Source organism: Lepidochelys kempii, chromosome 1 (assembly GCF_965140265.1).
Source record: "Lepidochelys kempii isolate rLepKem1 chromosome 1, rLepKem1.hap2, whole genome shotgun sequence".
NCBI lineage: Eukaryota > Metazoa > Chordata > Testudines > Cheloniidae > Lepidochelys > Lepidochelys kempii.
In genome coordinates this window covers 56,438,274-56,465,703 of record NC_133256.1, presented here as the reverse complement: position 1 = coordinate 56,465,703, position 27,430 = coordinate 56,438,274, and the positions used below count along the sequence as shown (strand labels likewise).

The window sequence follows — 27,430 nt, the reverse complement described above, 5'->3', positions numbered from 1 at the left end:
CAGCCTAGCACTTGGGGGGGGGGGCAGCAGACAGCTTGGCCTTTAAACAGAGGAGGGGCACGTACCTGTGTACCTTCAGGGCAGCAGAGTTCAAACTGCTGACCAAAGCGGTCATGATGGGCATTGTGGAAAATCCCCAGAAGGCCAATTTAGGTGACACAACCAAGTGAGGTGTCTACACTGACACTGCGTCACTTTAACTGAGTTGCAAAAAACTCTATGCCGCTCATTGAGGAGGTTTTATTATGTCGGCATAGCAGAGTAGTTACATCGGTAGGAGGAGCATTTCAGTGTGTACACCTCCACTATTTTGTCAATGAAAGTTAACAAAACTGTGTCGTGTAGACAAGGCCTTAGTCTACCATGGAGGCAAACAGACAACAGAGGCAGCAAAGGGGCAGCACATTCAAAATGAGTTTGCTGCTTGGTACAGACACACACAGAGAGTTCCTCATCTCACACAGAATTCACAGATCGTATAGCGGTTCCCAAGTCGTCACAATGTCATCTTCATACATTCCAGTGTGCACGGCTGAACTGCGTTAATGGCCTGACTCCTTAATTTGTCTAATTTTGGTTTGAAGTTCCTGCTAATTTTTTATCGGGATTATAACTGAATATAAGCCATAGTTTTGGCTGGCGGTGGCTGGGCGGGCTTTTCTTGGGCATCAAGCAGCGTCAGCTCCAGCTCTTGCACCTCTGCAGCTCCAGCCCCTCCCCAGGAAGGGTCCATGGATGCCTGCAATGCAAAGACTCAAACACCAGCCAGCCCTTCTGCCACTGAAAAGCCACATGCTCCTTATTCCTGTAGCCAGGCTGTTATGCACTGGCCCCAACGGACCACCCTAGGATGCCTCGCTCACAATTGTATTACATGTCACGGTGTTTCTTAAAGCCCCAGGTCCTGAGAGCAAGAGACTGAATGAGACTCTCTGCTTTCAGTTAGAAAAAAAAACAAAAAAAGTATGTTTCAGTCATTCATGGCTACAGAGAAGAGCTTGAAAACGTGAACAAGGGCAGCCTGCCAGCTCAGCGCCCAGAAGGCAACCCAAAATAACCCATATATATATATCTAAAAAACCCCTCATGATTGTCTGAGTCTGAGCCTTTTACATCGGCTCCCACCAGCCTGCGCTGTTGAAAGTGGCCCAAAGCCCCCAGCAGAGCGCTCAGGTGACTCCCGCATCAGCCGGGCCGGGACCCCCCCCCCCCCCAGCGCGGGATTTCACCGGCAAGGTGAAGGCGAGAGATTGGCAAGATCCGCCTCCTGCGTCCTCACTAAGGCGAGGAGTCCCCTGCACCCCCAGAGGCAGCGCCCGCTCGGCAGCGGCCCCGAGCAAGCTCGCCTCAGCCCCCAGGCCGGGGCACGGCAACAGCGCGACACACACCAGCCTACAGCCCGGGCGGCGGCGGCGTCCGCCAGGCTGCCTCCATCGCAGCTGGCGCCACCCGGGATTCGAACCCCGCTCTTCGGACCGTCCCAGCCCGCGAAGGTAGGAAGCTGGCGCAGCCTCGCCACGCCTCACCCCGCCCCTCCGCGGCCCCATATCGCGTCAGGCAGGAAGCGAGGGCACCGTCAGGTTCAGCGGCTTCGGCGGCGGTTAGTGAGCATGCGCACTTGCGCAGATGCCTGGCACATGCTCAGTCCCAGGGAGCGAGCCGGGTCGGTCCGAGGCTCTCCCAGCCGGGCACGCCCATTTTCTGGCCCCTCCTCCTCCTCCTCCCCCACCCCCCCCCTTCGGGAGTTTCTAGGATCGTGCCCTGTGTTGAGGCAGAAGCAGCAGCTCAGGCGGCGAATGATTCTCTCCTCCCCCACCCCCGGTGGTAAGTACCATTGGGATAGGGGGCGGGGTCTGGGCTGTGCCCTCCTGCGCCCCGCTTTGTGCACCCTCGGTAATGACTGATTCCCATCCCCCCCACGGCTGCAGCGAATGGGCCGTTCCGCCCCTGTCTCCCGGTGAGCGGTGGGGCTGGCAGGGGAGGGACCCTTAGCATGGGGCAGGCTGGGCGTGCCGGCCCTCAGGCGGGGCGGAGACGTGCTGACCGACCCTCACCTGCCCTAGGGGACCCTGGGCCAAGCAAGCCTCCTCCCACCGGCCCCTCCACCCAGCCTGGGTGGGACTCAGCGTGCAGGGAGCTTGTCAGGGTGGTGCCCGCGCCACAACACGCCCCTCGCACCTCCAACCCCTGCCATGTGCCATGTTGCAGCCCTCGCTGGGCACCATAACGCACGCCTTGCCATGCTCCACACCACCCCTCGAGGAGCATCACAAAGCGCCCCACTCACTGGGCATCATAACACGCCCCTAGCACCTCCTGCGGTGCTCTATAACACCCCTCGCGCACTTCGCTGGGTGCCATGATGCCATGCCACGTTGGGGTGTCAAAGCGCTTGGCACACAGCAGCTTGGAAATCCTGCCGTGGACTAGGTATCAAATGCACTCCCCCAGTCTCTTACTGCGATGATGGGGCTGATATTTTACACATCTATTTAAAACAAATCAGTTAGTTCAAAACCACAGCAAAGTCTAGAAGATACTGACTCACTGCGATTACAAATGACAGAAATTAACCAGAACTGGAAGAGATCAGAAAAAAACAACTTTCTCTTTTTTTGTCACCCCCCTCCCCATTTGTTTGTTTTGTGCAGTCAACAGCAGGTGGGGCAGAGACAGTTTCACTTTTGTTGATGATCAGTTTCATTTCCTTTCTCTGACTAGCAAGGGATGGCATTATCCTCATGCTCTGAGTGGAGTTCATATGCGTCCTTTTGCCTCAGGCTCTGAAATATGGCATTTAATAGTCCCACAATAACAGGGAGCTGCTGGTTTTTGATGTCTACATAGCAGTATTTCAGAAATTTGAAGTAGTAAATAAATAGAGAATGCTGTGTTAGTGTGACAACCAGAATCTTGGCCAACACATGGTATTGAACTGAGGAATTTCAGCACTAACAGAATAGGTTTTTGGTCCTCTCCTTGCTAGAAGAGAGACCAGACTTAGGTACAGACTGGCTAGAGTAGCCAGGTGGGGGTTAAACTAATAGCAAAAGGGGAGAGTAAAAAGAGGGAAGATATGAGCTCTCAGCACAAAAATTTAGATGATGAGAATAAGATTAATCAAAGAACCAAAGGACACAAAGAGAAGAAATTACTGAATTGCATATCCCCCAATGCTAGGAGCTTGGGTAACAAATGAGGAATTGGAATTGCTCATTTGTGAGCATAAATTCAGTTGGTACTACTGAAACTTGGTGGGATGAGTCACATGATTGGAATGTTAAAATCAATGTTTATAATCTATTTTGGAAGGATTGAGTGGGAAAAAGGGGAAGGGGAATGACAATCTATATAAAAAATGGTATTATCTATTTCTGAGTCACTGTTAACTCAGAAGAAAGTGATGTCCTAACACATAAAGCACAAGATGGGGATTAGTTGATGTCTGCTAAAGACCACTAAGTCACAATAAGGAATAGGACAATCACCTCTTTACGCACCTATCTATAATTTGTACGGGGGGAAATGCATGATCATGGGGTATCCTTAGAATTTCTGAACATTATATATGACAATTTCCTAACACAAAAAGTGCTGGAGCTTACATAAGGGAATTCTTTATTAGACCTTGTCCTAACAATTAAAGAGGAACTGATCACAGAACTAAAAATTAATGGTAGCTTAGGTACTAGTGATCATGACTTGATCACATTCTGTGCAAGCAGAATAAAGTCCAGACCAGTAATATATATACTTGGTGCTTTTATAAGGCCAGTTTCACAAAGTTAAAATAAATAGAAGCCAAATTAGTCGGGAGGAAGGAATTTAATCAGAAAACTGTGAATGATAGTTGGGAATCATTTAAGAACACCTTACTAGATGCCCAAAAAGCCACAATCCCACAACTGAGCAAGAAGGTTGTGCTGGTTAAAAAAACAACTTGGTTTAGAGGAGAAGTGAAGGCAGCTATAACATATATAAACAAATAAAAGACAGAGCAAGTTGATACTTACGAATATAAATCAGAAGTTAGGAATTGTAGAAAATCAATATGGGAACTTAAGGGGCACAAGGAGAAATCTATGGCCAGCAAAGATAAGGACAACAACAAGCAGTTATTAAAATATATTAGGAACAAAAAGAATCCTGACAATGGTATTGGTCCATTATTAGATGGAAATAGTAGAGTTTTCAATAATAATGCAGAAAAGGAAGAAGTGTCCAATAAATATTTTTGTTCTGTATTTGGGGGAAAAAACATGATACAGACTCATCATATTGTGATAACACTCTTTCCATTCCACTAGTATCTCTGTAGAATATTATATAGAATTTGATATTTTGAAATCAGCATGTCCGAATAATGTGCACCCAAGAGTTTTAAAAGAGCTGACTGAGGAGCGCACTGGACTATTACTGTTGATTTTCAGTAAGTTTTAGGGCACTGGGGAAGGTCCAGAAGACTGGAAGAAAGCTAATATGACAATTTTTTAAAAAGGGTAAACAAGGTATTATAAATCTGTAGCCTGACATCAATCTTGGGCACGGTAATGGAGTGGGTGATACGGGACTTGATTAATAAAGAATTAAAGGCGGGTAACATAATTAATTCAAATCAACATGGGTATATGGAAAACAGATCCTGTCAAACTAACTTGATATCTCTTTAGGATGAGATTACACATGTGGTTGATAAAGGTAATAGTGCTGACATAATACACTTAGACTTCTGTAAGGCTTTTGACTTGGCACCACACAACATTTTGATTAAAAAGCTATAATGATATAAAATTAACGTGGCACACATTAAATGGATTAAAAACTGGGTAACTGATAGATCTCAAAATTATTTAATGGGAAATCATCCCCAAGTCATAGAATATCACCTCAGGAGGTCATCTAGTCCAACCCCCTGCTCAAAGCAGGACCAATCCCCAATTTTTTGCCCCAGATCCCTAAATGGCCCCCTCAAGGATTGAACTCACACCCTGGGTTTAGCAGGCCACTGAGCTATCCCTTCCCACGGTGGGTGTGTTTCCAGTGGGGTCCTGAAGGGATCAGTTCTTGGGCCTATACTGTTTAACATTTTTATTGATGACCTGGAAGAAAATACAAAATCATAAAATTTGCAGATGACACAAAAATTAGGGGATCACTAAATAATGAATAAGACAGGTCACTGATTCAGAGTGATCTGGATCAGCAGTTCTCAACGGAGGGTCTGTGGCCCACTGGGGGGTCCATGAGCCTTTTCAGGGGTGCTGCAGGGCCCTGTGGCTGAAACCCGGAGCCTCAAGCCCTAGCGCTGAAGCTGGAAGCAGCACAGGGCTGAAGCCACCCCCCCTCAAAGCCGGGAGTGGTGTGGGGCTGAAGCCGGTGCCTCTCCCCTCACCCCCACAAAGCTGGGAGCAGTGTGGGGCTGACACCAGTGTAGCAGAGCAGTTTGTGCCAATACACTGGCACCCCCAAAGCCAGGAATGGCGTGGGAATGAAGCCAGCAAGCCAGGAGCAGCTGGAGGCTGAAGCTAGGAGCCCCTGCCCCCCACTGAAGCTGGGAGCCTCACTGGGAGCCCCCCACCCCTACACAGCTCCTAGCTACCTCATTGCCTGCACACAGTCCCTAGCTATCCCCTCCCTTCACCCTGAGCTACACTCCTCATTTCACACATCCCCTAGCTACCCGCTCCCTGCACCCTGAGCGGTTTTCAGACTTTTTGAACTGAATTCCCCCTTTGAGTTAAGTTTTTTGGTTGTGTCCCTCCACAGCCCAGATAGGCTGGGAGACCTCCTGAGTGAGTCGGGGTGGAGGTGGTGCTCCCTCTCTGGACCCCACTGTGTGGAGCTGGCTCAAGTCCCGTCAGCCCTTGCCCCCTCCACCCACCCAAAAATAGAAGTTAAACTATGCCTATGCCCAAGGCGCCCCCAGGCCTGGAGCCCTGAGTCCCTCCTACCCCCCGCTGGGACCTGGAGCTTTTATAGGATGTTGAGGGGGGCCTCAGCAAGGAAAAGGTTGAGAACCCCTGATCTGGATCACTTGTTAAGCTGGGTGCAAGTAAACTGTGGTTTAATATGGCTAAATGTTCCTCGATATGTACATTTACAAAGAACATAGGCCCTACTTATAGACTGGGGGACTCTGTCCAGGGAAACAGCATCTCTGAAAAAGAATTGGGAGGTTGTGGTGGATAATCAGCAGAAGATGAGTAAGGCTCTGTGTTTGTCACGGAGGCCACAGACGTCCCGGGTTCTGGGGCTTTCCGTGACCTCCATGACTTCTGCAGCAGCCCGCGTGGGTGGCCCAGGAGCTGCCTGAGCAGCCTGGGCAGCCACCGAGCCAGGCACACCAGCCGCTGCTGGGGCAGTCTTGGGCCCGCCCCCCAGCAGCAGGAGTTTGGGCATGGGGGGGGCTCAGGGTTGTGGTGCAGGGTGGTGCGTTCCTGGGGTGAGGCTCCCTGGAAGGGCAACAGGAACTCTCCTCCCTCAGCTCCTAGCTCCACGTGCTGCCTCCGCCCACAGGCACCGCCCCCGCAGCTCCCATTGGCCGCGGTTCCCTGTCAATGGGAGCTGCAGACCGGGGCTTGGGGCAGAACCGAGGCAACATGTGGAGCTAGGCGCTGGAGGTTGTTGCTTCCCAGGAACCAGCTAGGGAACGTGCCCCAGCCCCTCCCCACCAGTACTCGAGGCACAAACACCCCCCCGGCTACCCCTCCCAAGTACCCATGGTGCCCCCCCGGGCTGCGCCCCCCTCCCCAGGACCCATGGCATCCCCCAAGCTGCCCCCCCAGCATCTGTGCCGCCCCCAGCTGCCTCCCCCCCAGCTGCCTCCCCCCGACAAGTTTTACTCAGGGGTATATAGTAAAAATCATGGACAGGTCACGGGCCATGAATTTTGGTTACTGCCCGTGTCCTGTCCATTACTTTTACTAAAAATACCCTAGACTAAAACATAGCCTTAAACATGAACTCTCAATGCAACACTGTGGCCAAAAGAGCTAATGCAATCCTGGGATGTATAAACAGGTGAATCTTGAGTAGGAGTAAAGACATTATTTTACCTCTGTATTTGGCATTGGTATGACCACTGCTAGAATACTGTGTCCAGTTCTGGTGCCCACAATTCAAGAAGGATGTTGATAAATTGGAGAGCGTTCAGAAAAGAGCAATGAGAATGAGTAAAGGACTAGAAAACGTGCCTTTATAGTAATTTTCTAAAAGATGTGCTCTAGGAATTATTTTGCGGAAGCTCTTTGGCCTGTGTTTTACAGAAGGTCAGACTAGAATGATCACAGTGGTCCTTTCTGGCCTTGGAATCTATTAAATATCTTGCAATTGAGCTAAAGAGTCAGGTTCTGAAGCTAAGAGCTGTAACAGACTCATATCCTCTGGGGATCAGGCACAGAGGACACACACACATTTTTTACATACAAATGTAATGGTTTGCCTTTTAAAATATATCAGTCTCATAGCAGGTGGGAGGCAAGCAGAGGAATGATCAGCAGGTTATCTTCAGACTACCTGTACTGAGCCATGTAAGTTGTCTTCCACTCCTGAATGGAGCTTGGAGGAACAGCAGGGACTGTTACTTCCACCCTCAGTCCCTTCATTGGGACTGTGTGGATTGGAGATCCTTAACCCACATATAGAGCAGCAAGGATAGTTCAGGCTGGAAACCCTTCAAAAGCCATAGACAAGGGGAGCAGCAGCTGGAGTTCCCCTCCACAAGGTAGAGGAGAAACAGCCAGAGCCAAGAATTATCACTTGCCTCTAGCTGTTTCCATTACATGTGTGTTCCTCCCATGTAAAAGAAGCAACTTCTGTACCTGCATGCACACTCCTGTTTAGGGTTTTTTGATAGTAACAGAAAAAAAACATCAAAAATAGGAACAACTGGTTAAAAAAAGTAATGAAGAAATATTTTTGCAAAGGAACTTGGGGATAGTACAAAGCTGCTTTACTTCCTTTTGCTGAAAATGACCAGTTTCAGTTTGATGATGTCTCTTAATGAATTGACCCTGTGAAGTATAATTATCACCATCTTACACAGGGGGAACTGAAGCATAGAAAGGTTAAGTGACATGCACAAGTCTGTGTCATAGTCAGGAAAAGAACCCAGACCTCTTGACTCCCAGTGCCCCATGAACAATTACAAGAAAGCCATCCTCATTATTATTCTGCAGTTTCATTTTACATTATAGCAAAGTGCTTTTCAGTCTGTAGATAACAAATAATATTTAGCACTTATGTAGGAATTTTCATCTTCATAAGACTTAGCAAGATGGAGGTAGTGCTTTTATTTACATAATGCCCAACAGTGTTCTGTGTACTCCATAGACCTGTAAGAAGACGAACCCTCCCCAAAGACCTTACTGCGGCCCAAGGGCCACAGGTTGCCTACCACTGCCTTACTGTCTAAGAGCTAGATCCTACAACTGGATCCAAACAGGTAGACCCATGTACCCACACAGATCCACTTCCAGGATCTAACCCTAAGTAGAGGAACAGGAGGGATACAGCACAAACCCTTTTCTCTCTTTTTCCTGTTATCCCTTCTGTGTGTGGCATTTGTTTTTATCCAGGCCCTTTTGCCTTTTTGACTGTGGTTAGCCTTTGTGTGACTTCTCTTTGTATTTTAACCTATGCCTAGTTCTCTTTTTAACCCTTTCCTACTTTTTATTAATTATTTGTATTATGGTAGCATCTAGAGTCCCCAGCTGAGATCAGGCCCCAATGTGCAGACAAATAGTGAGAAACCCCAAAGAGTTTACAATCTAAATAGACAAGTCAGAAATGGGTGGGAGGGGAACCAGAGGCACAGAGGTGTGAAGTAACTTGCCCAAGGTCACATAGCTGGTCAGTGGCAGAGCCAGGAATAGACCCTCAGTCTCCTGGTTCAGTTCACTGCTCTATCCAGTGGACAGTGCTGGTTCCATTTTACAGATGGGAAGACTGAGCTTAATTTACTTGCCCAAGGTCACAAATGGAATGTGAGTCAACAGCTGGGATTAGAATTTAGGAGTTCCTGGTTCTTAGTGCTGTATTTGACCATGCTGCCTCTCTCTGACTCGTGTATTAAAAATAAACATTTAAAGCTCTACAGTCCTGGAGAAATTAAACAAGATTTTCTTTATCCTCCCAGGTAATAGGCTCCAGCACTCTCTGATGTGACATCACCAGCAGAGAGCATCTTGAAACATCACACCTAGTGGGAACTAGCAGTTGCTGAGGATCTGAGTGTCGGGGACTTGCATGACAACAGAAAAAGTGAAGTTTATATTACTGGTGTGTTGAATGAACATCTTACTGGGTCCTTGGGGACACTGGACACATTGTACTGAAAGAGTTTGAATTATGACTTTTATTTGCAGATGGCCTTTAAAAATTATTGCAGCTGCCAGATAAGAAAAATGAGACAATGTGGGAAGGCAAAAGAGGATGAGAAGGCAAACACTGGAAGGATAAGGACAGAAAGGAGAGTAGAGATTCACTGTAACAAGGGGTTTAAAATTTTTCTGGTGTATAGAAAATAGGTATTACCCAGGGTGGTGCTGGCCTTGACAATGTTTCAGTGGCCGTGGTTCTAGACCTCTAACTTCCATCTGTTATTGAGGAACCATCTAATTTCACCTTCCTGTCTTTTCCTTTCCCTTTTTTACTTGCAAATCTCTTTTCTGTAATCCCATTATGTTAAAGAAACAACATTCCCTCCTTCTTTCCTGTGAACTCAGGGAGGATATTTGTGGGAGCTGGCGGTACTACTTTGCTTATTTAAACTGTGACAGATACTTTAATGCAGCTGCGGTTAGATGTGTGAAAGAACAAGCTTGAGGTGCTGATGGTAGCAGACTAATATCTTCTAAACTAAAAGTACTTCACATTATATGAAGTGACTCACAAGCCCATGCAAGGTTGTTGGTATCTGCATGAAATGTTCTTCACTGAGCCATGTATTGTTGAGGAAGTTTGGAAGTTTTCATATTGGTCCCTGCTTCCACCAGTGACTTTCCAAGAAAAAAATCCTAGTTCTCATTCCTCCAATCCCAATTGCTAGAGCCTCTAGCAGCTAACCTGTATTCTGTTTTTATCTCAGCAAGTCAAGTTTTACTCATGCCAGTCAATCACTGCTAGAATGGCTGGGCACAAAGTCTGCTGGGATGCAAGTGAAATAGAAGCTAGATCTGGAAATGCTGTGGGCCCTCACCAGCTACACTCTCCGTATTCCTCCCAGCTGGTATAGGATGGTTGCATTAACAGTTTTATGTTTTGTTCAACAGTCTCTCTCCAGGTGACTTCCACACAATGGAGAAGATGGTAAAAAGGAAGTGTGCATTTTGTCCAGCAGATGAAGAGTGTGCTATAATGTACATTGCAGAAAAGCAGAATCTTGCAGTTCATCAGAATTGTTTGGTGAGAGTTTTTCTTAACATATGAGTACTATTAAAGGAATCAAGAAGGACCAAAAGGAAAAATTTCAAAGACAATATGGACATTGTACATAATTGTCTACTCTAGAACCGTGGTTCTCAACTGGGGGTATGTGTACGCTGGGGATACGCAGAGGTCTTCAGGGGGTACATCAACTCATCTAGATATTTGCCTAGTTTTACAATAGGCTGCATAAAAAGCACTAGCGAAGTCAGTGCAAACTACAATTTCACACAATGACTTGTTTATACTGCTCTATATACTATACACTGAAATGTATTTCATTTGTGGTCCGATCGATTTACTTTATAATTATATGGTAAAAATGAGAAAGTAAGAACTTTTTCAGTAATAGTGTGCTGTGACACTACATCTGATTTTGTAAGCAAGTAGTTTTTAAGTGAGGTGGAACTTTGGGGTACACAAGACAAATCAGACTCCTGCAAGGGGTACAGTAGTCTGGAAAGGTTGAGAGCCTGCTCTAGAAGAAAAGAGAACTCTTTCCCTCTCTATTTCAGAAGGCAGTGAATGATCTACAATTTCATGGTCTTCTGGAGTTCCAATGATTAGAACTTCAGACAGTTATATTTTTTTACTTGTCCAAATGGTTGGTGCATTGAGGTGGAGGGGAATACGAATAATAATTCAGGAGTTGGGATGGAGTGTAGAAAGAGTAAAAACGAGTCCAGTTCATCATTGCCTCCCTCTTTGTATAGTCACTTTACACCAGTGCAAAGTGACTGTAAAATGTTACTAAATCAGAATAGTAGCATTTTACATCCAATTTTCATTGGTATAACTAGCTACATAAGTTACAGGACAATGCTGAACAGGGCCCAAGGGGTCTGGGTAGGCAGTAGAGGGAAGGACAACAAAAAAGCAGGACTGAAAATATCTGTTTTGTCACTTAAAAAAAACAAAACCCTGGCAGCCAAAGGATTTCAGAGTTCAAAACAAGTTCAGTATTTTGGTTAGCCATTATTAAATTTAGAAACTATAGAAAGTGCCTTAACATTAGGTAAGAATTCAGAACAAAAATGAACTTGTTTCGCAACAACTTTGAAACCCTTTGACTTCCAGTGATTTTGAATGGCAAAACAGGTTCTTCAGTCCCTGGGCCGATCCTGCAAAGACTTGTGCATGTGCTAAATTTGATATAATATGAGTAATCTCAATTGAAGTAATTGAATCAAACTCCTTACAGTGCGAAAAGGTAAACATGTCCTTAGTCTTTGCAGGATCAGGGTTATAATTTGCATGATCAAAGTGGCAAAATGGCAGCTTCTTGTGTGTGTCTTAAATATAAGGAATAATTAAGTGTGGTTTTAATTTAAGAATTGGCTATGTAAAAATGTCCTTGTGAGGTTCTAGGTTTAGTGTGGTTCTAGAACAAATTTACTCAGTTTGCAAATAAAATCTGTCTTCTATCTGCTAGCCCTGCAATCTTACCCTGGGATCTTTCCTTCTTTCACATCAGCACCAATAATAAAGATTCTGGACATCATATTCTGCCCCTCAGCTAGGAGTAACTAAGGGAAAAATTTGGCTCCACCATTGGAACTTAGTTAACTATTCTGTATACTTTTATGAGAACCCTCTTCCTAAATTTGTTTGTTCTGCTGTAGTATCGGGAGAAAAGTAATATGAAAAAAATGTCATTAAATTTTTTTAAACTCACAGAGAGCAGATCTTTTAAGTTAAAAGGTGCCATCTTTGCAGTCACTTTCCACAGCTATACCTTTATATTTTAGTGTGTAGGATACCTATTACATTAAATTGAAGCTTTCCTTTTTTTGATATCATAAGTCGCAAATCCTTTGCTCCTCTTTTATTTCTCCCTCTTATAGATCAGCTATCTTATTGTTCTTGCTACATTGTGTTTGTATCTTTATTAATTTGATTACTTTTTTTTTTCATTTTACAGTGTTATATGTTTCAAACAAACATTCAGATTCTTGAAAGCAAACCACTGTTGGTATAGCAACATTGTTACAGCTTTACTAGTCTCTCTGAACCCATAGTAATGTGTGCTAAGTGGCTTCTTATCTCTAACTGTATGTTCTTATTTCTTTAGCTGACCAAGCTTTGTGTCTTCTTATAAATTTATCATGTATTTTAAGTAACAGTTTTGGTGCTAGGTTTTGTTTAAGTATGATCATTTGTTTTCTCATAATCAAATATAGTTGTTAATTAATTAATTATCCCTTCTAATTTGTTGTCATAGTCTAGTACATCAACAGGTATTCATGCATACATTTCTGCGGTATTTTGCCAGCCATTGTTCAACCTATTTAAGTTGCTTCGCCAACAATTCATTGCCAGTCTTTGCCTGGTATCACATTGCCAGTGTTAATTCTGTTGTCACTTCCAACTGAGTCTCTTCTGAAAGATCCTGAGCTCTGTCAAACCTGCTGGGCTAACTGGCAAAAGAGGGCCTGGCTAGGATGATGGCCTCCTTGATGAGCCCTGTAAAAATGCCATGTTCCCTTCATGTGAAACCTCCTTTAACAGTTGGTGGAGTCTAGTATCACTGGCCCTGACTTGTAGAAGGATGGAAAAGCTAAGCAGTGCTCCCCCACTCAATATGGGACAATGTTTGTTAAAAACAAAGAAATAAAAATTCGCCCCCCTAGGTGGTTTTGTGGGGTGGGGAAAAATGCAGATTTTTTTTTTTTAAAGTGCCCAGGTCTCATGTCTGACACTGAACTGAAGCCCCATCTACTTTCTATCATTCCTTACTGATACACATCAGAGTCTCTCGCTGGCTGAGTCACTCTGTTAATTACTGCTGTCTTTTGTTTTGTTTGTAGTTATATTCCTCAGGATTTGTAGAATCCGAAGAGCATAACCCAGAGAATCAGGATACAAGGTTTGATGTGGCCTCAGTTCAGAGTGAAATCAGGAGAGGAAAGCGGCTGGTAAGGCAGCTTCTTTCAAATATTTTCTTGTTTATAATTTTTAGTAATAACAGCAGCACATTAGACTGTGAAGTCTGTTTGTGACATTTATATGACCTTGTGACATAGAAGCTTGAATAAAATGCATACAAGAACCCAGTCATTTTGACTTACCAAAGATCAGAGTAATTAAAGGTCAGAAACATTAGTCTGCTTCTGCACTTAGTGGAACCTAACGTGTATAGCCACTTTTGTCTGGCAGTAGAAGTTAAGGCTGTTTTGGTTCCTTTCTAAGAAAAGGCATTCTTTGGCAGAGGGCAGATTTTGGGTCCTGCTAAGCTTACACATAAGTAACCTCCTGATCTGTGGAACCTAGAAAAGGAAAGGATTTTTTTTTTAAAATGAGAGCTAAGTTTCTAGTCCTTTTGCTTTTGAAGTCACTTTTGAAAGTGGAACTTGGGCGTTTTTGAAAACTGTTCCCAACATCTCTATACTTGTAAACTGAGCAAATTTAATGTGAAATATTTACAGATGTGAAGCCCAATACTCTCACTATCATTGAGTCACTTCTAAGAATATTAACTGATTTTAATATAATTGTGTAAGAGCAGAGAGAATAATAGAAAGTTGGTTGAAAAATGAGCTGAGTTTGGGTTTGGAGGAGTGAGTTTGCATGACGAACAGGAAGAGGGAGGCTGAGAGTTAAAGATGAAGCCATTTACTCTCAAGTATAAGATTTTAGTTACTAATTATAAAATGTCTGTATCTGCTAACGACTGAACTCCTTCTGCTGTAGATGTGCAACTTCTGTCGCAAGAAAGGAGCCACTGTGGGATGCGAGATAAAAACCTGCCGCAGGAGTTACCACTACTTTTGTGCACTGTGTGATGATGCAGCATTAGAAACTGATGGAGGGCAAGGAATTTACCGGTATTTAACAAACCATTTTCTAATTTTTTGTAGGTTGTGGTGGTATTGTCAGGAAAGAGGTTAATTTTTTTTTAAATGCGGAAAACATTGACGTGTATGTCCCCCAAAAGAGTCCTTCGCAATCCAGCCATGTTTGAAACTCTGGTGTGTTTGAGAGCAGTAGAAAAAATGTTCCTATCTAGCACAGCAATGGAAAAAAAACCCTCCACTTAATGACAGGAATCTATAGGTGGTTCCACTCACTGTAGTAGCTCATGCTGGTATCAGGTTGTGGTGCTGCAGGAGTCACTGTCTCTAGCACCCAGTGACCATAACATCTTTGGCGCCGTTGACGTTCTGTTTCTACTTATCTTTCACAGCCCAGCCTTCTGGTTAGGTCAGATTTAAGTTCTGTCTCCATCCAGGGTAACAAAAGTCCAGCTAAAGAATGCAAATAAACCTCCACACAGATGATCCTTCTGCCCCTTCACGCTATGTTGAAGTTCCATGCTCTGCACCTCTTACTCCTGGAGTTCCTTCTTTGCACTTAGGCTGAGCACTGCTTCCCAGGGCTTATTCCCTGGAGGCCTTTCTTAGCAGGCTTCCCCACTGCCTTCCCTCCCCAGGGACTCTGGCAGCTTCTCTCAGGGATCTCCCTGCTCCTTTCAGGCCCTATCTCAGGACCTCCCACAGGAGCTATCCAGCTCCCTGGGGTTCTTTCCAGCCTGCCTCCAGGAGGGCCTTCCCAGAAAGAGGAAATTCCCGCTGTTTCTCTTTCCTGGGTCTTCTCCCTTTAAAGGGACAATCACCCTGTGACAATATCCATGAGTCTGACAGAATCCCAAAAGACCATGGAGCTAAATTTGAGATGCAGTTTTCATTAGCCATCTGGTCAGTAAAGACAAAGTTTTCTGCCCCACAAGGTGGAATATTGGTTTCACCCAAATTAAGGTTTACTCCTGGTTCACATGCTTTAGTGAATAGTCTCAGTACAAGGACACTGCCGCGCTCTCTAAGACCATCTACATTAGAGAGCTTTGGTAGTTTCCCCTCCGGTTCAGCACCCGGAATGCTCATGGAAAACTTTGTGTCCCCATACAAAAGAACTTCTCATATTTCATATGTGTTCCCAATACCAGCAGAATTGAATTAGCTTTGAGCAAGTCTTCTAAATGCCTTCCAACCCCACGGTAATGGTGTTATAAGCATATACTAGAATTTTGTAACATTACAGCCGGAGATGGTGCTGGTTGCTCAAAGAAAAGAGGTTCTCCCTCATCGTTCCAAATGTTGGGATTGCAGCTGACTGTGGAGGTTGCCAATATATTTTGGTAAAGTTTGGAGTGCTGAGAATCCACGGCACCTGTTTCTGTGCTAAAGAATGGTCACAGTTAACGCTTACTCTGTCATTGAGGGTGTGGACTTTATTATTGTTACCTCTTCCAGGAAGAGGCAAGGCACTACAACCAGTATGGGTCTTCATATGACAAAATACATGCACCATTGGGTTATTTGATAGGGCTGTCAATCTGGCATGTTTCACAAGCACAAAAATAGTCCTTTCCCACTGATTCCAGTAGCAATTTAACTGTCTCTGCCACTGGCTTGGTATGTGATGCTAAACAAGTGACAAGCTCTGTGAGACTTAATTTCTCCAGCTGTAAAATGGAGATGATGTGATGTTTAACTTGTTAAACATTAGTACGTTATAAAGCATTCTAGAGACCTCAGTTCAGAATCTTTGAGTGATAGCTGACGAAGAAGAGTAGCCTAAACCTAATAGAGAAACTTTCTGAGAGCAGAAGACAAAGCATGGCTGATGTAGGATGGCTTTAGAAGGTGTGAAAAAAATATGTTGGCCCAAAATAAACTCCAGGATTCAATTTCTGCATCCTGAAAACCTATCATTGAACAGCTGTTAAAAAATGAATCAGATAGCTCCAAATTTATCAAGAGGTGGTTGTGCTTAGAATTTGATTAATTTCTGCAAGGACGTGTGACAATGAAAACTATTAAACGTGAGACATAACTGATGAGGACTTTAAGACTTTTAGTATGTTCTCACATTAAACACTCATTAAGTTGAGGAGCATAGCATTGGTACCAAATTTCTAAATCGGTGGCTGAAAGGCCAAGAATGATACATTGATACAGATTAGATAGGAGCAAGGTGAGGGGGAAAATGTGGGGATTGGACCCAAACTTTTTTTTTGCATTATACATAGTGCCCTATCAAATTCATGGCTGGGAAAAATGAATCACGGACCATGAAATCTGATCTCCACCGTGAAATCTGGCATGCAGCCTGGAGCGCCTACCCTGCACAGGGCTCCAGCTGCTAGTCCCGGCTGGGGATGGGGAGGGACGAGACTTCCTCTTTCCCTTCAGGGCCACTCCCGGGGTGGGTCAGACTGACCTCCAGGATCTCCCCCGGCTGCAAGAAGCTGGCAGCTCCAGCTGTCACCACTCCGTATGGAGAGGCTGCGGCCCCAGCTGCCACGACCCTGCGCAGAGAGGCTGCAGCTCCAGCTGTCAGCAGCCCACTCAGGGGAGACTGCTGAGAAAACCATAACTGCTATGGTAACACACACATACACCCCATACCCTGTGACCCGCACTGCTGGTCATGGCACTGGCTTTAGAGCTGGGCACCTGGCCAGCAGCTTTCCTCTCTGGCTGCCCAGCTCTGAATGCAGTGCCCCTGCCAGCAGCAGGGCAGAAGGGAGGCAATCTCACAACTCCCCTACAATAGCTTTGGAACCCTCCCACCCAGACCCCCTTTTGGGTCAGGACACCCACGGTTACAACACCATGTAAAAGTCTGAAAACGTCATCTTGACTAATTTAAAATCCCCTGGCAGTGAAACTGACCAAAATGGACTGTGAATTTGGCAGGGCCCTAATTATACATCAGTGATGCACATAAAGGGACATGCAGCAGTGTGCACAAGTTTGAAGCTAACACAAACCTAGGAAGGTCAGCCCAAGAGTGGAGAAATTAGAGACATGAAAAATTGTGGGCATGGATTGGCAACACATGCAACTGTGCATGGAAAAAATGTAAAGTAAAGAGTATTGTGTCAAAAGGGATAATGTCTTAAATGGATATGACTCTGATGGGGATTTAGAACTTAAAACCATCAGCATGGTGACTAGTGTGATTAGGAAAGCAAATGGAATAGAACAAAAATGAAAAGCGGTCATTATGGCACTATATAAAGAAAACAGCTGCAGAATTTAGCATAACTTGGGGCGCTCATTTGTAGAAACAGTACGGGAGTGTTGGAAATGCTCCAGAAGTGGGTAACCAGGATGATAAAGGGTGGAGGGATTATAAATATGTGAATTGGTTATTAAAAATGTGTTAAAATGTGTTAATTTTATTTTAAAACATGTTAATTAGGAAAGAACCAGATAGGGCTGTGGGCTATTAAAAAAATAAAAATGTTGTGGTATAAATAGGGCTAATTATTTTTAATGTGCAATTCCATACCTAGCTTTCTGGATTTAATTATTGAGTGTGCACACATCTGGTATTTGTGTGAGAAAATGAACAGTCACAGTAGTTGCACATACAAAAGTAGGCCTCATTTTTATAAAAGAACAAAATGTTGACCTTTAAAATTAGGGCTGGGTTAAAAAAAACCCTAGAAAATGCAAAGTACATTATTGCACCTCTGTGTTTGACAGTAATTTCTTCAAAACATTTCAGTGCTAGTTTCTGAAAATAGGCCATCTCAGCCATAACTCCAGCATTGTAATACAGTTTGAAAAGTGCATTGGGATCCTTCTGGAAGAAAGGTGTTCTATAAATGGTGGACAGTTGTTTTGTGTTCTTCAGGAAAGCAACTGTAATATATTCTTCACCTTCTGGTAAACACGATTATTATTTACTGTACCTGTCCTTGGTCTCTTATAATAGATCCATGTTTCTCTCCTAAAATCTGCAACAATTGTGGGTGGCGGGGATTTTTTCCCCTATTGCTGAACTCTCTAAATCAGGTAAAAAGGAATTAATGGAATAAGCAGCTGTTGGCCACTCTGCCTAAGCAATGGGTAGGGGTATGTCACAAGAGAACATGGTGGATTAGCAGTTAGTTCAAAACTGTACCATAACAGCATTTGAATCTAGTCAAGCTTTACAAATGAAATAAAAGGAGTGTGTATTATAAAAGTGCCTGCGGTAAGGCTCTACATGGTCAGATTTCATAGCTGAGGAAGATAATGCTCAAATTTCAGTTTTAAACAGGTTCAGTTTTGTGTTCAGATTTTTTTGTGTCATTAGTATAGGTGCTGGTGAAAAGAGGGAAAATATCTTGAAAATCAAAGTTAGTATAACATTGTTTACATATTAATTAATACTGTTTCTCTCTCTTTTAAAATTGAACCAATGTTTTAGAGTGTTCTGTCCAAAACATGACCCAGGCAAAAGGACCAATCATTATGGTGAGTTTCTTTAATGGTTTGGTTGATTTCATTTATTTTTTAAATCTGCGTTCTCCATTATCTGCAGTGGGTCACCAATTCATATGAACAAAGTCAGTGTCACTCCACTCCCCTATAGAATCGTAGGTTTCATGTTTCATAAAAAGTTACAACCGTGTTTCTAATCTTGCAGTAATGGTTCGGCTGAGATCCAGGTATTTGCATAGAAAATTCAAAGAATTTTACTTAAGAAGTATTTTGTATTTAAGAATTGCCCTGAGCTTTTCCAGATAAACATTAAAACTATAAAATATATAATATTTTATATATTTAAATATATAATATAATAATTTTTATATATATAAAAATATGAACAAGATTCTCAATAGAACTACATTGATTTGCACGAGCTGAGAATCTGGCCCTGTATTTAACATTATAACTTCTTTCTATAGCTCCTATACTGACAGGGTCATATTTCTAGAAAGTTGTCTGGCACCAACATTTGACTTACATATTTTGTTTTAAAATACATTCCACAGTTTCACAAGTGCTTCTTACAATTTGCACTCTCAGATCGCTGGGCTGAGCAAAATGGCTTGTAAAACATGATAAAAGTACTAAAGATGCACAAGTTAACACTTGATTTGTCAAAGAGCTGTTACAATACTAGTCACTCGGGATTCTTATCTGTAGTTATATTAAACCTTTTCAAATTAGCATTTTTCAGATTCAGAATACTTTATAGTAGTGCCTTTCATTCTGCAGGATCCCAAAGAGCTTTATAAATGTAACACTGAAATATAAACTACATATAAGGATCACTTCATCTACCACTGAAACGCAGCCAGTTTGAGCGTGAAACACCTCAGCTTTCTAACACATTACAGCCATTCAGAATAGAAAGTGAAGAACCTGTAATAAAAACTGGGGAGAAGTGCCATGGGTTTTGTAATGACCACAAGAAGGCAGGGCCAATTTAATATGTCATCCAAATGGCCTCTTCAGCACCATAGTGTCGTCTGATATCATTCTAGGACAATAATATAATGACCATTCATACAGCTGAGTACAGGTCATCTAGGGCATGGCTACACTGGAAACTTCAAAGCAGTGTGACAGGAGTGCTCCCGCGGCAGCACTTTGAAGTGCGAGTGTGGTCGTGCGCGAGCGCTGGGGGAGAGCTCTCCCAGTGCTTCTGGTAATCCACCTCCGTGAGGGGATCAGCTCCCAGCACTCGGAGCCTGTTTACAGTAGCGCTTTAAAGCACTCTGACTTGCTGCGCACTAGGGGGTGATTTTTCACACCCCTGAGCCAGCAAGTTAGAGTGCTATAAAATGTAAGTGTAGCCAAGCCCTGAGTTGGCAACACAAATTTCTGCCATACGGAAGACTTAATAAACCTCAGAGTTAGGACAGGCTTAATTAATGTCTGTAAAATGCTGTTTAAACCTTGGTTTGAGTTAAAACCCTATTCAGAATGGTAGGTGTGAACTAACCCTTCAATTAACGTAACTGTAAGCATAAACCCCCACCTAAAATAAAAGGAGGGTGAGCCCACCCAGAAGCTTTTGGTGAAGTATTATTTTGGGTAGGGAGAATGTGTGTTTGTGTGAAGGCAGAAGAGACAAAAGACTGAAAAAGACAAGAACAGAGAGAGAAGCAGAGGCTAAAAACAAGAAAGCCAAGCAATAGCCTGAACACAGTGTGACCCTGGAAGAAACTAGAGAGCGCTTTTGGGTTGGTTGGCTAAAGAGGCTTGGGGTTGTAAGATAAGAAATTGATCCTTTTGTTCTTGGTTCCTCCTGCATTTGGGGAGCAAGGACTTTGTACATGCATCAAAAAGAATACCAAACTCCATCAGTTTCTACTTCCAGCTGGAACATCCCCAAGGATGTGACTAGCCGCTCAGATTGAGAAGAGGCAACGTTGATTTCAGGAGCAAGATCCAGTGTCCAAGGAGAGAGGTTGTTAGCTCGCATAAATCAAAACTGGCCAGCGGGATTTAAAACAAGTCCTGAAACATGAGTTGGAGGCTCCACAAAATAATTTAAAACAAGAGCTGGAGGCTTTACAAAAGGAACTAAACCATCATCTGGAGGATTCCCAGAAAGGACTGCGGGTTGACATGCAGGCGGAGGTCAAGTCTCTACAAAGAGCCCAGCAACTACAAAGAGCCCATCAGGTTGGGAAGCCCAGTTGCAAAGTTCCCCGAATGGAATGGGAAGACAGATCAAACAGGTGACCAGTAACCTGACTGCCACAAACTAGAAGTTTTTTTCCATGAAGTAGTGGAGACGAGGCAAGCATTAACCTGCTTGGAACTTGATAACAGAGATGAGCTCCAGCAATGACTCAAGAATCTGAAAATTAAGCTCCAGAAGGAAATCAAGGAGTCACAGATCACAATGGAACACAGCCACCTGGATGAGAAATTGAGCCTCTAGAAGGTGACAATTTTCTATCTACAGAGGCCCAGAAGGGAGTGGTTGGGCTGTCCCAGCTCCAGTGATGCAAAAACCCATTATATTTTTGAGGGGAAAACTCCCTGGAAGGCTTATTTGGCTCAATCCAACAACATAGGTTATGTGGAAGATGATCAGAAAAGGGGGTCACTAGCAATCAATTTGGATAGCCCAGCGCTAAGACTTAGAAGGAGGGGGAAAGAAGAGACCCCACCTGAACTGGAAGAGGACCTGCAAGAGGCTTGTGTTCCTGGCATATCCTGGTGCCACTGATGCATAGATTAGCAATGGACCAATTTATACATGCTCAGCTGGACTTGGACTTGCAGATCAAGATCAGTGAAAAGAGGCCAAAGACACATTCTGAGAGGCTGTGGAATTTGCCACAGAACCTAAATCTTTTCTTGCAGCAGTTCATCAGAAGAGGAAGCAGCTGCTAGTGAGGAAGATGGAAACTCACTGTCATAAACCCTGTAAGTATGGCTCTGGATCTAACATGTATGATGAAAGAGGGGATTTTAATCTGGTTCATTACTGTATTGAACAATTAGAACAAATGATAAATTTGGTTTGTAAAACAAAGGAAACTGGCAACAATTCAAAAATTAAAGGAAACAGTTCAGTTAAATGCTGGTACTGTGATAAAACTGACCACAAAAAGGATTGTTGTAAATTTAAGATGGGCCAGCACAGACTGGCATAAGTGTCTAGTGAAAGCCTTTCTCCTAGTAGGAGAAATGGGGGGACACCAAGATGAAGGGGCAAAGCATGGAGGTACAAGGATCAACCCAAGCACACCCACAATCTGATGGGATGGTGGGAAGGTTCAATAGGAATCTGAGGCTTCAGCTGGCTACATTTGTAGAACAGTACCAAAAGGACTGGGACTAGCATATCTCATTTCTTTTCATGGCTTATAGAACAGCAGTCAAAGAGAGTACAAAATGTACTGCAGCCCTCATGTTTGGACATGAACTAAGGACCGCAGCAAACCTCTTGTGTGGAGTTCCTGAAGAGTAGCAAAGGGTGTTAAACTATGTAGAAACCCTACAATCTAAAAGTGAAAAAGTTCATACCTTTGGAAGGTAGCCTCTGACGAAATGGAAAGGCTGTATGATGTAAGGCCATACGGGGAAATTTTTAAAAGAAGGCACTCTCTCTGGTTCTACAGTCCTAGAAGAAAGAATGGTAGGAGCCCTAAATTGGATGAACCTTGACAAGGACCCTATGCAGTACTGACCCAAATCAATGAAGTGCTGTACAAGAACACAGTTCGGGCCCAGAACTAAACCAAAAGTTATCCATAAAGACTATTTGAGAAGATATCAGGGGGACAGAATTCACTTTGGCTGCCCTCTGAATCTGAGAATGTAGCTGTGGAAGTTGAGTCTTGAAAAGTTGTTACAGAAGTGAATTCATCATTAGAATAAAATGAGCAGGGTCTGCTTCAGCCAGCAAATTCCACAGAAACAGTAGGTGTCCCTCAGAGGCTGACTGAAAAGAAACCCAGGGAGAGAAAAGCCCCAAAGAGATTTGGGTGGGAATAAAATTATTTTGGGCTGGTAATGTGAAAAACATCTTGATAGAAAGACACTGTACATGTGTGAATAGTTAACTTGTATCATTTTTAATTTGTTAAATTACTGATTTCTCCTTGGGCTGATTGGTGAGTGTCACCATTTTAGGCCTCATCAGGATGATGTACAAAGCTGAGGTGGGAAGAGATGTTGTGAGCTTGGTGGGTTGAGTTAAAACCCTATTCAGATTGATAGGTGTGCATACATGGCTCCTTGCACTGTGCATACTCACCTGGAGTTCTTGTATGGATGCACTCTCTGTTGCATCGGGATAGAAATTCCAATGGGCAACTCGCCATTATCTGGCACGCTGTCTTTTGGGAAACGGTGATGCTCAATGCTTCAGAGGTAACTGGAAGCAAGGGATTAAGTTCCCATCATGCAACTTTCTCCATCCCATAATGCCATCCACATCCCATAATTTTTGTACCTTTTTTAAAAAAAACCCAAAGCTGCATAGCACTTCTCACTTTCCGCCTTCTCTGACAGAAGCATGGAGCCCTCACAGCTCTGCACTATTGTCATGAGCATTGCAAACACAGGATGAAGAATCCTTCAGTATTTGCAGAGCCGCAGGAAGAACCGCAACAATGGGGGAACATGACAATTTTGTGGAAGACAGATTGCTCTGGGACATAGTGAAAACCAGTTTAAGGTTGTTGTTGACATTCATGGAGCAGATGCAGTGCTGCTTATGGGTCTGAGAAACAAACACTGACTGGTGGGATTGCATCGTAATGCAGGACTGGGATGATGAGAAGTGGCTGCAGAACTTTTGGCTGCTAAAGCGCACACTTCTGGATCTGTGGGCTGAGCTTGCACCAGCCCTTCAGTGCAGGGACACCAGAATGAGAGCTGCACTGACAGTTGAAAAGCAAGTGGCGTTCGCTCTGTGAAAGCTCATCATGCAGGATTGCTACCATACAGTGGGAAATCATTTTGGAGATGGAAAATGCCACTGTGTCATGTAACTGTATAGGACCATTAACTGTCTCATGCTGCATAGGACTGTGACTCTTGGTGATGTGCAGATGAATTTGCAGCAATAGGGTTCCGGAACTGCAGTGGAGCAATAGGTGGCACACATATCCCTATTTTGGCACCCTCCTACCTTGCCAGAGAGTACATCAACAGAAATGGCTACTTTTCTATGGTTACGCAAGCATTGGTGGATCACCAGGGATGCTTCACCGATATCAGTGTTGGCTGGTCAGGGAAGGTGCATGACCTTCTCATCTTTAAGATCACAGGACTGTTCAGAAAGCTACAAGCAGGGATGTTTTTTCCCAACCAGTGGATTACCACTGGCAATGTTGAAATGCCAGTAAAGATCCTAGAGGACCCATCCTATCCCTTTTTCCCCTGGCTCATGAAGCTATACACTAGCCACCTCAACAACGCTAAGGAAAGAGTCAATTACCAGCGTAAGAGGTGCAGAATGACAGTTGAATGTGCTTTTGGTAGATTGAAGGGACGCTGGTGGTGTTTATGCAATAGAGTGGATCTCAGTGAGAAAAATATCCCAACTGCCTGTTGTGTCCTGCATAACATCTGTGATGCAAAGGGGAAAAAGTTGCTGCCAGGAGGGCAGTGGTGGAGTGGCTGTCTACTGAGTTGGAATAGCCAGACACAAGGGCTAGTAGAAGAGCTCAGTGCAGAGCTATGCGGCTGAGGGAAGCCTTGAAAGAGCACTTAACAGTCAGGCACAGGAATGTGGCATGGCGGTCTGTTGTGCTCTACCTGGCCCTGAAGTTTTGGTGGCTATTAGGAATTGGGTGGTGCTTGGTGTACATTTATGAATATAACACTGTCTGTTAATGCACCTATTCTGCAGTGCTCACTGTACAATTATAATTAGTATGCTGTTTGTCACTGATTCTGAGTTCTGTCACTCTGTACGAGAACAAGTAGTGGGTGCTTTGAGAAGCAATAGACATTCTGCAGCATGTGTTGTTAAGTAATAAAGATGAATTATTTACCAAAAAATAGATGTTTCTTGCATACCAAAAGTGGTGCAAAAAAACCAATGTGCAATTAAAAAACAAACAAAATAAAAATGTCTGAAATAAATGAACGGAATAGGGGAAATGAACGTTTATGGCCATTTTCATTCATTTTGGCTACACATCAGCAATCATAGCTCTCACCGGTGAGCGTATATGAAGCTTTCGTTCCCCTTATTGTCCCCCAGTGTGTAGAGGTAGGTGTAGGGATGAAGCCCTTGATGCCATGTGGAATGTTAAGGGGTGTGGAGCAGGTGCTAGAATGGAGTTCTCCATTGACTGTAAAGGGAGGCGAGACTGTTACTGTTGCACCTGTAGGTCAGTAAGAGCCTGCAGCATTCGTGTTTGCTGTCAGAGAAGCCATTTTATCCTGATACATCTTTTATCATTTTATCCTGATACATCTTCGATTCCAGGACCTCTCTTCATACTGTCTGCAGCACTGGCTTGCAGGATCTCATGAGAATATATCTGCCTGTGTCCTCTCCTTTCTTCTTATTATGGTTAGGTATTCTGTGAGGGTGGAGGGGGATCCCTCTTGGCCACAGCAGCAGCAGTTACAGATGAAACACCCAGAGGTATTGTATTTAGAGTCACAATGGGAAGTGAAAGTTAAGTTTCAGAACTCTCTTCCCTTGCTCCGCTGAAGTTTTGAACAAGACATGCTTATTGACGCTTCACCCTTAGTGCGCCTCTGCACAGCACTGCCCTCCAGCCTGAGCGATGGTGCTGTGTCGCCCAGTGAGGGCAGGACTGGCAGTGAGGAAGGAATCGTTCTCTTGCATGAAACAATAAAATTTCAGACCATATTTCTATGAGTATGATGCAGGGTAATGGCACCGAGCACTGATGCTACTTTCCATAGGCAGTGGTGATTCTCGCTGATATCTCGCTCCTGAGGGCAACAAAGACACCGAGAGCACAGCTGCTGCTGGTGTCCCTAAGCTATCCAGGCCCATACACTGCTAGCCCTGTTTACTGCAATGGTGCCTGCCAGAGTCATTATGGAGTGGCATGGGGAAGAGTCCTACTATGGAGGAAGAAATAAGGCAGTTATCCCTAGAAGCCTTTGGGAGAGGATTGCAGAGTTCTTCCTTGAAAGTTTCATTGCGACCTCTCAGCAGGATTCAAGGGACATCCCTGTGTACACACACAAACTGCTCTGTATATGCTCCCGCCCTCCCCCCACTAAGTCTGCAGGGGAAGGAAAAGCACATAACAACTCTACCTTGTTTGTTGTACTGCTACCTCTTCTAGTGTAAGTAAATTACTGAAAAGTCAATACCTGTGTCCTGCTACGCTGGGGTCCGGTAGCATCTGCCCATTTGAACATTGCATTGGGACACGCGTTCACATACTTACCTGAGGTTCCTTCCCCGACATCGGGCTCAGCTGCTGGGATTGACTAGACTGCAGTGGAGCCTCAGAAAGATCCTCTCTTGTGGCATAGCTGGACCCCCAGGTTGCATGTCCCCCATCCTCCTTGCTGGGGAAACACAGCAGGGGTCTGTGTCTGGGGCTCCTTGGAGGTATCCAAAGTGCTCTGGGGTGGGGGTGTCTCTGCCAAATATGGCATACAACTCGTTAAAAAGGCAGCTCAGCACCAGATTTACTGTTGGCCTCCCTGGCCTTCTGGTATGCCTGCCACAGATCCTTCCCTTTCACCCAGCACTGCTGCTGAGCCCTGTCGTACCCCTTCACCAGCATCCCCCGCGCAATCTGCTCATAGAGGTCTATATTTTACAATTGCTCCATTGCTGTGGCTGCACAGCCTCGTCTTCCCATGGGCCCAAGAGAGCCAATACCTCCTGTCTACTCCAGGCAGGAGCACATGTGGAGCATGTAGCCGGCGCGGTCAGTTGAGCAGCTGCACACAACAAAGAAGAGCTGCAAGGTGTGCTCACCAAGCTGGGCAATAAAGAAAAGTCATTTAAAAAATACGTAGGGTCTTAAAGGGGGTAGTGACTTCTGGTCTCCGTGAGCCCTGGAGAGTGGAGTTCACAACTGTGACCAGAGTGGTCAGTGTCAGGCATTGTGGGACAGCTGCTGGAGGGCTGTTAAGGGTGGACATAGGTTACGTGGTGTCTACACTTGCACTGCATTGACCACAGTAGGTCAACCATGACTCAGTGCTGTTTGTGGAGATGGTGTTACTGCATCCCCGTAAGGGGGCACTTATGTTGGTAGGACACAAATTTGAGTGTAGACACATGCACAAACAGGTTGATGCAAGATGACTCAGGTCAAGTTAACTTCATAGAGTGTAGACCAACCCTAAGGAACTGCTCCTTTTTTTTTTTCTTGGTTCCTCCTGCATTTAGAGAAGGATTTTGTACATTCCTTGCAGTTAAACAAGATTGCATCAAAGACAATACCAAACTCCATCAATTTCTATTTCCAATGGGAACATCCTCAGGGCCCCAAAATTTTACTAGCCGCTCGGGTCAAAAAAGTGCAATTGTATCATTTGTTTGCCTGAGAACAGCCTCTTTCCCAATGCAATACTGCTGCAACTGATATCAGCAGAGGTGCTTAAGCTGGAGGCCCTCAATTTAAAAGGGGACGGAGGTGGAGTGTTGTCCATGAGGGAGTCTTTGAAACATATTTCTTCCTTCACATTGGTCTTAGATGGTTTGGAGCAATTGACCTGCAAAGAATGCTGAAAGTCTATCTATTTTCATTTGGAGAATGCAGTGAGTCATGTTTCTGGGAAAGGGGAAGTGCTTTTGTTTT

General features: G+C 44.3%; 1 protein-coding gene and 1 long non-coding RNA gene across 2 annotated transcripts in view; both read left to right on the top strand.

Moving 5' to 3' along the window:
• SETDB2 (SET domain bifurcated histone lysine methyltransferase 2) overlaps window positions 1-27,430 on the top strand; it is a 96,705-nt gene that overhangs the window by 53,687 nt on the left and 15,588 nt on the right. Inside the window, exons 18-22 of the mRNA XM_073339182.1 lie at window positions 1,129-1,663; window positions 10,272-10,404; window positions 13,233-13,340; window positions 14,116-14,249; window positions 18,628-18,674. Of these exons, the coding sequence (XP_073195283.1) occupies window positions 1,129-1,663; window positions 10,272-10,404; window positions 13,233-13,340; window positions 14,116-14,249; window positions 18,628-18,674 (957 nt within the window). The remainder of the gene's footprint in view (window positions 1-1,128; window positions 1,664-10,271; window positions 10,405-13,232; window positions 13,341-14,115; window positions 14,250-18,627; window positions 18,675-27,430) is intronic.
• Window positions 1,710-10,074, top strand: LOC140911215 (uncharacterized). The gene is made up of 3 exons (XR_012158867.1): window positions 1,710-1,824; window positions 9,137-9,261; window positions 9,366-10,074. It is a non-coding gene; the product is annotated as an uncharacterized lncRNA (long non-coding RNA).